This window comes from Nicotiana tabacum, chromosome 1, assembly GCF_000715075.1.
Source record: "Nicotiana tabacum cultivar K326 chromosome 1, ASM71507v2, whole genome shotgun sequence".
Classification (NCBI taxonomy): Eukaryota; Viridiplantae; Streptophyta; class Magnoliopsida; order Solanales; family Solanaceae; genus Nicotiana; species Nicotiana tabacum.
Genome location: NC_134080.1, coordinates 219,739,028 through 219,752,187, shown reverse-complemented (window position 1 = coordinate 219,752,187; position 13,160 = coordinate 219,739,028). Strand labels below are relative to the sequence as shown.

The following is a 13,160-nucleotide window of genomic DNA, read 5'->3' as shown; positions in this document are numbered from 1 at the left end:
GCTTAATTGGTATTTTCGGTATAATTGCGTTTTTTGCAGAAGATTTTGTAGAAGTTTTAGTCGTTTTTGATTTGTGAAAACAGAAAACAAAGCATCTACAATTAGAATACAAATCATCTACAATTTATTTACAAAATATCTACAAACTGGGTACATTGAATTTTTATATCCAATTCCCATTCAATTGTAGCATAATTGTGATTTTTGACATAATTGCGTTTTTTGAGAAGATTTGTAGAAGTTTTAGCCGTTTTTTATTTGTGAAAACAGAAAATAAAGCATCTACAATCAGAATACAAATAATCTATAATTTATCTACACTTTCTGCAATATGTCTTCTTCTTCTTCTTCTTCTTCTTCTTCTTCTTCTTCTTCTTCTTCTTCTTCTTCTTCTTCTTCTTCGAGTTTCAATCTAAAATTCAGTCAAAACCAAGTATAATCTTCACCAAAACCCCTCAAAATTGAGATATAAACTCCAAACCATATTCCCGATTATTTTCAACAACACCCAATCCAAACAAATAATAATTTTTGAAAACCCAAATTTGAATTTAAAGCTTCAAGCTTTTTAATAGCTGTCAATGGTGGAAAATATCTGGAAGAATATTTACTTCCATAATTGTAGCGTGCCTAAATAGGAATATCTGGAAGAATATTTAGTTCCAAATTTGTAGCGTGCCTAATTAGGAAGGAATCAGCTCCTAATAATTGGCAATGATCAGCAATTCTTTAATTTTTTGCTTATCCGTCTCTCGATTTGTATTTTTAATGGAGATGCTAAGTGAGTTCCTGTGCAAGGAAAGGAGTGGCAAAGTCTTAATAAACTTGTTCAACTACTGTGTAGGTTGTAGGATATGATTTCAAGGAGAAGAGATTTAAGCAACTGCATCGGTCTGCAATTGGATTCCCAGAAACAATATTCTTTTATTCATGGACATCATCTTCCCAAACTTCAAGGGAAACAACTTTAAAAGGAGAAGTGCTGGTGAGAACATAGTTTCAAGAAGAACCTTAAATATATACCATTCATAATTGGTATTTAATGAATGATATATATTTTGTAGAATAACTGTGAACATGACGGATAAATATGAAATTATACACATTTTTAGTAATAAGGTTTCATATATGACATATGAAGGAAAAAATCTCTTTTTTGTTCAAGTTAAAAAACATGTGAAAAGCAAGAAAGTTGAGTAACATATGGCTCATTTATTAGCTTGCATTGTTTGGTCAACTTGAATTTATTGCACCGCAAACTATACCTAATACACTACTACTGGATCTTCCGCTGCTTTTGTTGTTATATATTGCTCACATTTGTCATTGTACCATGCTTCTCCAAAGTTAAAAATATTTTTAAAATAAAAAAAGTATTTTTTTTCAAAGTTGAGTGTTTGGCCATACATTTAGAAAAAAAGAAGAAGTATTTTTGAGTAGAAGCATAAACAGTTGTGGAGAAGTAGAAAAAAATAGTTACTCTCCAAAAACATTTTTTTGAAAAGCACTTTTGAGAAAATACACTTAAAAGTATTTTTTTAAAGTTTGGCCAAACACGAATTGTTGTTCAGAAGTGATTTTCTAATTAATTAGCCAAACACAAACTGATTCTCACCAAAAAGTCTTTTTGTGAAAAAATATCTCTCAAAGCTTGGCCTAACATGCTATTAGACAGTTAGGGCTCGTTTGGTTTGGAAATAAGCAAGAGCGGCTCAATTGAATATGTGACCGAAAATCAAAACTTAAAAAGAGGCCTTGAATTTTTTTACTAAAATTTGAATATATTTTATTTGATGTTTATTTTTATAGCTTCTAAAAATGCAAGGAAATTCGACAAATTACATAGTACAAGTGATTCAAAAAAAAAAAAAAAATACATAAACGATCTTTAATAATACGAAAGTCGACAAATGTTGACACTCATGAGTATATTTAAAAAAGAATATAAAATGAACTTGCATTTAAAAAGTCTTTTAACTACAATACCTTGGGTTACAAGGTTATTCTGCATGTCAAAGTTTATAAATGTACGAAAATTATAGTCAAGAAATTGGATATTGGGACTTAAAGAACTTGTGGATATATAATGAGACTTTTGCTGCTTGACGCACACGAGTCCTAATATCTAACACATGCATGGGGACGCAGGCAGGACGGAGCTAGAAGGTTACGTACAGAATCGGCAAACTAAGTAGATGAGTCCAAACCTTATATATGTATTAAAAAATTATTAAATATATATAAAAATAGTTACTAACGGTCGCTATCCTAATATTGAGAACTCGTAAAATTTAAATATTAGCTCCACCTTTGAATGCAGGAGAAGCTCTTAATCAGGAAGATAAGATCGATTTATGCACATGCACCAAGTATCCGTAACTAATTAATATTATTGTCTACTAATAAAATAAGACTAGAAATCAAAGATCAGATGAAATAATATGTACATAGTAAATTGCCCAATATTTTCAAATTAGTCTAACTTTGTATCTTTCTGGCATGTTGAACTATGGTATCATGAGTTTTAAATTGTATATATATCTCAGAGAGGTCGTATTTCTTTGGAAAAAACCCACATATTGAACTATGATATCATGAGTTTGAATTCAAATAGGGTAACTCATTGGCCATTCTAAGTTGGAATTCTACTATTTTGTAACATATATAATTAACAAATAAACAACTAAAATGCTTTCATATATCAGACTAAGTGATTGATTCGTTTTCTTAATTATCCAAATTTATTGTTCAACAATTTAATTTTTAATGCTCTTTTCTGAATCATTTTTTGAGGGAAATATTCTCTCAAAAAATGTTGGGCATATGCCCATGTTGTCCAGCCAAAGACCCAATGGCCTAATCCTATCACTACAAGAAAATAGGCCTTTAGCAAGGGGAAATTTGGTCGTTAAAAGTCCAGATCCAGTAGCTATAAGTCAATAACGACCGATAAAAATCCGGTCGTCACCGGTCGTTAAAAGCTCCGACGTTAAAAGTTAACGACCGATTTTCAATCCGGTCGTTATAGACCCTTTAGCGACGACATGATTTCCGGTCGTTATATATCGTTTTTAGCGACAGGATTTTTTCCTCGTTAATGTGTTATCCTGTCGTTAAAAGTATTCAATGCCAACAACTAATTTGGTCCTTACAAGTGCTTTTAGCGACCGAAAGTCCCTTCGTTAATTGTATAATTACATTTAATCGCTAATGCCTAATAAAATATTTGAGAAACCTGTTATTCAATAGTTACTATGACCACATTCCCTTCGCTACTGGAAAATTTTGATAAATACAATGACAAAAATATATGTTTCACTAATAGTACATATGCTTTCATACACACACCACACACATTTGAAAATGAACCAAATGATTGATATTCTGTTAATACAAAGATCTAAGCATCACATTACCAGAAAGAAATTCAAATAGTATAACACCATCACATTATCAGAAAGCAATCCAAATAGTATGACATCATTTTTAACAATTCCTAAAAAGAGAAAATAAAATTGCAGCATATGTACATAAGATAGTGCCTTCAAACCATCCCTAACATAACAAAATTCTCTTGTTCTTAAGCTTGATGTGCGCTTTCTTCAACAATAGGTTCTTCAGACTTCCAAGCTTTTGATTTGTTGAAGTAAAAAGTTTATGTCACTTTGTAACAAAGAATAAAAAATTAAAGAAGAAGACTAGATTCATCAAAGACTACACTGATCGCCCTAGTGAAATAATACAATTATCAGTTGACATAACAGTAGGCAATATTGAGCAGAAAAACGTCGCATTATATTTCCTACGTTCACGGACAATGATCAGAAGACTGATGAAGTTCTAAATCACACATCCTAGTCATACTAAAACCTACATAGCAAATTGTCTTATTCTGGCAAGCACATTCTATATAGAGCTTCATGCGATTCTACACATAAGGAGGAAAAGCGATTGAGATACAAAATGCATATAGAAACTTTTGAGAAAGAGTCGTTTATGACTTCAAATCAAGTCTCTATGAAGAACCGATGATTGTTCATATACCAAACTTCCCTTTACAACTCACCTTTTGGTTCTGCTTTGAGGTATATTATTTCATCAATTCTCTGTTCATTGAGCTAGATTATGACAACTCTAGGTGATATTGGGTATGGAACTTCATTCTTGCTTATAAATTTACTTGTCTTGATGACTATATTTTTATTTAAATTCATAAACCTTAATGTAATGGAAAAACATTCACATGAGCATTGTAACACTTTCATCATAGAGTATAATATTAATGGCATCTGGCACACATCGATATGCAACTTCTAGAACATGCCAGATGTGTAGAAGCACACAGTATAATAGATCACCTTTCCAATTAATTATGTGAGAAAATTCACTTTTGATAATTATAAGCTCTTCGCATTACCTGGAGTCCAAAAAATATCAACCCAAAACTATATGTATGCTATTTGGTTTCAAAGAATGCTATTTGGTATCATTCTTTGAAAGAAGCTGTAGCGTAAAAACATATTACTCTAAGTAATTCAATTTATTTTATTCCTTCTTCTACATAATATGAACTAGCACTGGTAAGATGAAATAGCTAACTTGGGGGAAGTCACCTTCAACTACTGTTAAAAACCAGATGTTACATTTATTAAGAACAAAGTCACCATTAAAGCTGTTGAAAATTGAAATACTAGTGTTATTTGCTAACTCTATCTCATGCCAGGCAATCAAAGGAAGGAGATGAAACATAATTAAAAAATAAATGGTATTAAGACAGAAAGCTCATTTTCATTGCACTTGCAGTTTTATTTTTCAAAACTGTTTTTTCTCAAACAGATAACGATAGACTTATCTTCTTTTACTTATGCATAAATGGAATATTAAAATTCTCAAGACCATAGTTCAGAAGAAATCAAATGCTTGACAATTGGGCATAACATGGGATCAAACTGCTAGCAGCTTATCCATTTGGGGTTGTAGTTAAATAAGTTAGCAGGATTTGTAAAAATATTTTTACATAGTGCAAAAAATATCAGCACAAGAGTGGTAGAATATTCTCATCATTCTAATCGGTACTGATTATCTCAACTCTCAAGTACATTTATAAACTATTCGGTATGAATATGTTGGTTCTTGATAAAAGAAACTAAGGGTGAATCATAGACAACATTCCCATAAATCATCTTCCTTTATATCTATAGGTCAATATCAAAAACCTCCATTGAGGAAGGTTCCAAGTAATACATACAACAATGGGATTAAAATCAACTCAGTATTAAATGGCCCTCCACCAAGTTTTTTTTTGTTTGAGCTCTATCTTTTTCACAGGCAAGGAAAAGTACAAGAAGAGGTGATTAATGTAAAATTGTATTATTTTTAAGTTTTAGATAAAGTATTTTTTGAAAGGTGATTAATAGGATTTTTAATCTACTAACCTGTTAAATGCTTCAATCTATTGTTCACTTGAAGATGAGGATGAAGCCTGGTTAAACACTGCACTTGCAAGTTGTGCATATTTACTCTCTAGAACATCGCATTTACTCTCTAGCCCTTCTATGCGCCCTTTTAGTGATTCATTTTCTTTTTCAGTAGCACTCAGCTTTTCCAACAATGCAGCCTTGGAGGAGTTACCACCTTTTAACTCCTTAGCAGTAATTTCACCACCAAATCCAACTACATGACTCTTGTGACCTTTCTACGACCTCAGTGTTTGTAAGAGACGATTCAGATTGCACCAGTTCTTGGATTTTAGCCTATAAACTACAAGACTATTGGAAATAATACAACACATAAAATAAAATGATGTAAAATAAATTTGACAATAAACTTACATATTTTTCATTGGTTTCAGGTTCGACAAGCTTGTCGTCCTTCTTACGAGTCTCAAAAAAGATAGTTGCCATATCTGGGGGGTTTCCATCTTTGCCTCCCTTCATATTTAACTAAAAAGTCACAGAATTTTTTTAACAAAGATAAAGTTTCTCAATAAAATTGCAATATTTACTCACCAATTCATAAATGATCTCTCGAATAGGCTTACTACCCGTACGATGAGGCATTGTCAAGTTAGATCTATTGATCGAGTCTCTTATACTTGTTTCCTAAATTGACAATACGCCACCAAAATTATGATTAGCCACTTAATATAAGAAGATTTTAATAAAGAGTTATGAAACCTTACCTTAAATTTTTCAGTTAAAAATGCTCTTTGACCAGCCATTCCAAATCACTCTTGTCTAGCCCCTCTGGCACATCTCTTAAAGCATCGCGGAATGGCTTAGACTTTATGTTCTTGTGCATCGATCCTCTCCAATTGTTCCATAACTTTCTCATATGTTTCAAGACATGATCTCGTTGATCATTTATGTTATGACTATCAAATTTTTCCTATATTATTTCACAATTATCATTAATAATGAAACTCAAAAAACTTTCAAATAAATTAGAAAAATAAAATTTTAACCAACTATGTGTATCACAGGAGATTATAAAGCTCATAATGATTATACGAGTTCTAATTTATAAAGAGGGCATATTCCTTAAAGAAAAAAGTGAAGCGAGCATCAGTTGATATTTGGTTCTATTTGACAGGCAAAAGAAAGATACTTATGCACAAATATACCTGCAACAATCAAAATGAGAGGTCAGCCAAATTTGAAGCAGCAAATATGCATGAGTGAATATTAATAACAGAAGAATAGGTATATGCCAAGATTAAAATGAGGACCAAATAGTAAATCAGTTATAAGTGCACCTAGAGAATCTAAGAAAGTGAGAGGGTTGATTTTATCTAAAATGTTCTGAAAGTACTTTATTCTAGGACTTGGCAACTATTACATCAAAATCTCCAAATATAGTGCAAATTTTTTTTTTGACACCACTACATTATTAGATTAAGTTAAAATATAATAACCAATACACCTCTTCATAGTGAACTCAACATAGTAACATGAATAAGAATAAGGTACTGATAAATTAAAGATTGTGACATTTCCTGAAGATTTGCTCGACAAAAAAGCACAGGCACTTCTTTAGCTGTTGACTAACAAACATGGTTCGAATACATAATCTGTGTATCAAAATTACGGCGAGAAGCGCAAACATAAAACTAGTACCCAATATGTTGTAGGATAGAATAAAGGAAAAGTAAAAGCACAGTGTTACTTAGTCATTTGCTAAAGCATTAACAAATCATGATATATGGAGCAACCAAACTTTTTAAGTGCTTCACATATAGTACTTCTCCCTATTTGATAATGATAAATAATACACACAATTTTACAAAGATAATACCTGATCCAAGAACTAAGTAGATATTGGTCTTTTACAATATCTACTTTTACTCCTGCATAGGCTAAAACATGATGAATTTTATTTACATTTGGAATTGACACCTCTAATTATTTACGCTGGAGTAGTTCTTTTTCAGAAATAAAAAAAAGTTTCGACAAGTTCACTACATTCTGAAACTGCAGACTAGTACAAAAATCTTAACATATTTGTAACCTCTGTGTTGTATTATTCATTCACGAATTACAGACTAGTATAAAGTCACAAATCACTTAAATTTTTTAGTTTCCAGTTTTGTGAAGCATTTCATTCGCTTAGAATTAAACTCATAATATAAATGAAAATAACTTCAAGAAGAGTCATGGTTTTAGTCACAAAAAAAGAAGAAGAGAAAAGTCATCAATATATACATGCCTACAACAGTAACAAGTGCCAATCTCTGTCTTGACTGTAAAATTGCAATTGAACTTTCAATATGGTAAAACCAGCCATTCAATGGATGATGTAAGCTCACAGTATTTCCTTTTCATTTGTGAAGAAAAAATAGAGAAGGCAAATCAAGATAGTAATACTTTAAATTCTTACAATAACAACTTGCCACATGTGCTCCAGCTTATATTCTTCGATTTCCGTCCATGACTGTATGCATAATGGGCACATATTACGGTCACGAACTAATACACCTAAGTGTCTCGTAAATAAGGCATGATTCTTCTCAACAACTCGATTGTGGTAAAAAGTGACTCTCAACTTTTCTCCAGCTTTGAGTCCTGCAACTTTTTTACATTTGTTTTTTCCTCACTTTTTTGGCCTTTTCAGATTCATGTGGCCCTGTAATATCAATTAAGTCAAACATATAAAAAAATTCAGTACAATAACAACAACAAAAAATTACAACTTAAGACAATAATATACTTATTTCGCTTCTTTTTGTGCCACGTCGCTTCTTCATCAGGGAAGGAAGAATCACATTCCAATATTGGATCAAAACCAGGAGGCCAAAGACTATCCTTCTGAGCTTGCTTATTCTGATTAGAAGCTACTGCATTATAGTTTTTATTTTTGCTAATCGAAGTTCTCTGTTCAACGCTTACTCTTACTTTTTGGCCTTTTCATATTCATATGGTCCTGTAAATCACAATTAAGTAAAAAATAATCAGTACAATAACAACAACAAAGATTACAACTTAAGAAAATAATATACTTATTTTGCTTCTCTGAGTGCCTTGCATCGCTTCTTCATCAGGGAGGGAAGCATCACATTCCAATATTGGATCAAAACCAGGAGGCCCAAGACTATCCTTCTGAGCTAGCTTATTCTGATTAGAAGCTACTACATTATAGTTTTTATTTTTGCTAATCGAAGTTCTCTGTTCAACGCTTACTCTTACTTTTTTGGCCTTTTCATATTCATATGGACCTGTAAATCACAATTAAGTAAAAAAAATCAATACAATAACAACAACAACAAAGATTACAACTTAGGAAAATAATATACTTATTTTGCTTCTCTGAGTGCCTTGCATCGCTTCTTCATCAGAAAAGGAAGCATCATATTCCAACATTGGATCAAAACCAAGAGGCCCAAGACTATCCTTCTGAGCTAGCTTATTCTGATTAGAAGCTACTGCATTATAGTTTTTATTTTTGCCCATCAAAGTTCTCTGTTCAGCGTTTGCTCTTACTTGTTTGGCCTTTTCAGATTCATATGGACCTGTAAGTCACAATTAAGTCAAAAAAATCCAATACAATGACAATAACAAAAAATTACAACTTAAGACAATAATATACTTATTTCGCTTCTTTGTTCAGCGTTTACTCTTACAGAACCAAAAGCTCTGAAGCTTTTCCCTCGTCCCCTTGCTAAGGCACCAGGTGGAACGTATGCATGCTTAAAAGTCTTCGAAGTTGATACCATTTCAAACTTCTGAGATTTTGATGGATTCATGTCAGCCTGATAGAAATAAAAATAGTTGATTAATAGATATTCATGTCAATTTCATCATATATGAACATGTGAAGTTGTATGAAACAAACTAAAAAGTTAGATGGCAATAGACAACAGTAATGAATAAAATTGACAGAAACATAACACATGAAAACTTAAAGATAACAAATGTTTAGTGAGTCAATCCATTATATATGAACATACAATCAACTAAGAAGAAATCCACTGGTGGAGTTTTAGAAACCTTTTTCCTTTCCTGCAACTTAACCTGTAAATCAAATGGGTTTTAGTATGGAACTTTTATTATAATAAAGGAGTTAACAAATTAAAAGCAGGTGTGATAGAACTCCAAACCTTCTTGAGTTCTTTTCCTTTTTAGTTGTGAAGAATTATCTAACTCCTCTAAATCATCAATATTCTTTTGCAGAATGTCAAAAGAATCATGAAGTTGTACTTTTTGTACAACATGCCAGCCTTTATTAGAAAGATCCTCAGCATAAAAAACTTGCGATGCTTGATTGGCTAATACAAAAGGCTCATTTGTTTTCAGAAATTGTTGGCGGTTAACACTTACAAAGTCATATTCATCTATTTTAACTCTTTTTTCTTGGTCATACACATCAAACCATGTACATCGAAATAAAACCACCCTTCTTCCCGGAACAAATTGTAATTCTAGAATCTCTGTTAGTTCACCATAGAAATTGATATTTTTATTCTCTTCATCGGTCTCTCCAACTACAACTACCCCGCAATTTTGAGTTCTCAAACCTTTATCATAGTCCAGCACGTGAAACCTATATCCATTGATAATATAGCCACGAAAACTTATCACATATGGCGTGGGACCACGTGACAATGACAACAAATCTGCCATTTTCTTACTGTCATCGTATTTTTGCAATCTTGCGACCTATCAAATCAAATATATAGTTTAGAAAATAATAATTACATAGTTTGAAAAATATTATTATTAGCTGGTACTCACCTTTTCTTTTAACTAACTTATAAATTGTCTATCAGAATTTTCTTGAGAGGTATCAACTGGAGTTTGTGAAAACTCTCTACAAAAAATTGTAGTGTAAAAATATGTCAGCTTAAATTAAAAAATAGAGAAGGTATTAAATTGTTATAACAAGTCGTTACTTACTCAAGAAATGGTTGAACTTCATCGTTGTTTTTCAAAATATAAAAATGTGCTTGCTCCAGATCATTTGAATCAAGTTTGTCTATTTTCCCACCTCTTAAAGCTCTTCCAGATTGATAAAAAATTGCTAAACCTCCATCAGATTCTGTAACACCACCATCATAATTCCATTCAAGACGATTAAACTTTGTTTCCATTGTGTGCAAATACCTTGAACATAAGGTCATACATTGAGCTGCTAAATATCCCTCTGCAATAGAACCTTCTGCGCATGCCCTATTACGAATAAAAGGCTTCAAAAAGTATATATATCGCTCCATTGGGTACATCCATCGACATTGAATAGGTCCAGCAATCTTAACTTCATTAGCTAAATGAATAGGCAAGTGCTCCATGACATCAAAAAATATAGGAGGGAACACCTTTTCTAACTTGCACTCAGTTTTAGGGATCTGGCCATCTATCTGCTCTAATTCATTCATTCTTAAACGTTTTCCTCCAAGCACATTGAAAAATAATGACAACTCAATAAGTGGTTCCCGTACAGATTTGCTAAGCATACCACGTATTGCAAGTGGGAGTAAATATTGTAGAAGGACATGGCAATCATGACTTCTTAAACCTGAAATTTTGCGATCTTTAAGGTTGACACACTGAGAAATATTTGATGAAAATCCATCCGGGACCTTTAAGTTCTTCAGAAAATTGAAAAACTTATACTTCTCTTTAGGAGATAGTGTAAAACATGCTGTTGGTAAGTCATACTTATCCCCATTTTTTACTGGATGCAATTCTTTTCTTATGTTTATTGCTTGCAAATCCAACCGAGTGTTTATGGTGTCTTTGGTTTTCCCTTTAACATTGAAGATTGTCCCCAGAATATTATCACATATGTTCTTCTCAATATGTATCACATCTAAGTTATGCCGCAACAATAGAGTTCTCCAATAAGGAAGATAAAAGAAAATACTCTTCTTATTCCAATTATCACCCCTACTCTCATGTGATATTTTAACCTTTTTCTTTGGATCCTTTGTTAATTGTAAACCATCTAAATCAGCCACTTGATCAAGTATATCATCACTGGATAACATTTTTGGTGGTAATTTTCGCTCTTTAGTGCCATCAAATGACTCTTTATCATTCCTCCATTTGTGATTAAGAGGAAGAAAGCGTCTATGACCCATATAACATTATTTTTTACAATTTTCTAACCTAATTGAAACAGTTTCTTTATTACAACATGGACAAGCCATTTTACCCTTTGTACTCCATCCAGATAAATGCACATATGCTGGAAAGTCATTAATGGTCCATAACAATGCATGTAACATAAAATTTTGTCTAGTTGATGCATCAAAGGTTTCCACTCCAGATTCCCACAATTCTTTTAATTCCTCTATCAAAGGTTGAAGATAAACATCGATAGCATCTCCAGGACTCTCAGGACCAGGAATAATCATTGACAAAATAAAATAGGAATAAGTACCACAGGCCAAATACTATATGTAATTTTGGAATTTCTAAATGGTTGAAAACCATCACTAGCAAGTCCAAGTCGAACATTACGAGGCTCAGCTGCAAAATATTGGTGAAGTTCATCAAATTTTTTCCATGCTATTGAATCAGCTGGGTGCCTCATTATTCCATCATCAACTCTTTTGTCATGATGCCATGTCATTAAATAAGATTTCTTTGAGGACATAAACAATCTTTGAAGTCTTGGCTTTAGAGGAAAATAACGTAAAATCTTGTTTGGTATCTTTTTCCCACTTTTAAATTTGGTTTCTCCACTATGTTTATCCTCGTTCCATCTAGATACGCCACAAACTTTGCAAGATTCAAGAAACTTATCATCCTTCCAATATAACATATAATCATTCTTACATGTATCAATCTTTTTGTAAGAAAGCCCAAGGTCCCGAATAATCTTCTTTGCCTCATAATATGAATCTGGAAAATTAGATCCGTCAGACAATAAATCTTCCTTCAACATCTTCAACAACATTGTAAATGACTCGTTACTTCAATTACCAACAGTTTTAATATGAAGCAATTTAACCAAAGTAGAAAGTTTAGAATTTTTTGAACTTTGGTACAAGGGTTGCTCAAAATCCTTTAAGACCCTATAGAATCTTTTTGCTTCAGGATTTGGTTCCTCCATGAGAAACTCATCACCATCATTGTTCATATTGTCTCCATCAAATTTGGGATAAAGATCTCTTAAAATGTCATGTATTTCATCCTCACGATCACCATATTCAATGTCATTATCATCTACAAATTCAGAATCTGACTGCGCCTCACCTAACCTTTCCCCATGGTGATACCAAAAAGTATAATTTGGGATTATCCCATGTTCTATTAAATGTGATCTAACCAGCTCACGTGTTCCTGAAATTGCATTACAACATTTGATGCATGGACAACGTATTTCATGCGTTTCTTCCAATCTTGTAAAAGCATAATTCAAAAATTTCTCTACCCCAAGTATGTAAGCATCATCTAATCGATCATGAACAAGTTCCATCCATTGCTTATCAGGTGTCATAATCCGGTGCATAGAACAGTTTAATATATATATATACACATACACACACACATATATATATATATATATATACACACACACATATATACAACCAAAATTTATTAGTATAGCAATGCAAATGCAGAAAGAAACAAACATAAGCAAACAAAAACACATTAATCACCTCTGCCTATGAATATTAGTCAATCCAGTTCTCAAGAATATTTTTAGAGTCCATTTAAAAA

At 32.2% G+C, this 13,160-nt stretch overlaps 2 protein-coding genes across 2 annotated transcripts; both read right to left on the bottom strand.

The window, feature by feature from the left end:
* Nucleotides 1-8,477: 8,477 nt before the first annotated feature.
* Nucleotides 8,478-10,115, bottom strand: LOC142164812 (uncharacterized). Its single transcript, XM_075223524.1, has 4 exons — nt 9,813-10,115; nt 9,082-9,244; nt 8,789-9,004; nt 8,478-8,710 (listed from the first exon to the last, which is right to left on the bottom strand). The coding sequence occupies exons 1-4, from the start codon at nt 10,113-10,115 to the stop codon at nt 8,478-8,480; spliced, it is 915 nt and encodes a 304-aa protein (XP_075079625.1).
* Nucleotides 10,116-11,844: 1,729 nt separating this feature from the next.
* LOC107776773 (uncharacterized) lies at nt 11,845-12,936 on the bottom strand. The gene is made up of 2 exons (XM_016596695.2): nt 12,420-12,936; nt 11,845-12,338 (listed from the first exon to the last, which is right to left on the bottom strand). Exons 1-2 carry the CDS (start codon nt 12,934-12,936, stop codon nt 11,845-11,847), a joined length of 1,011 nt encoding a protein of 336 aa, XP_016452181.2.
* Nucleotides 12,937-13,160: the final 224 nt, after the last annotated feature.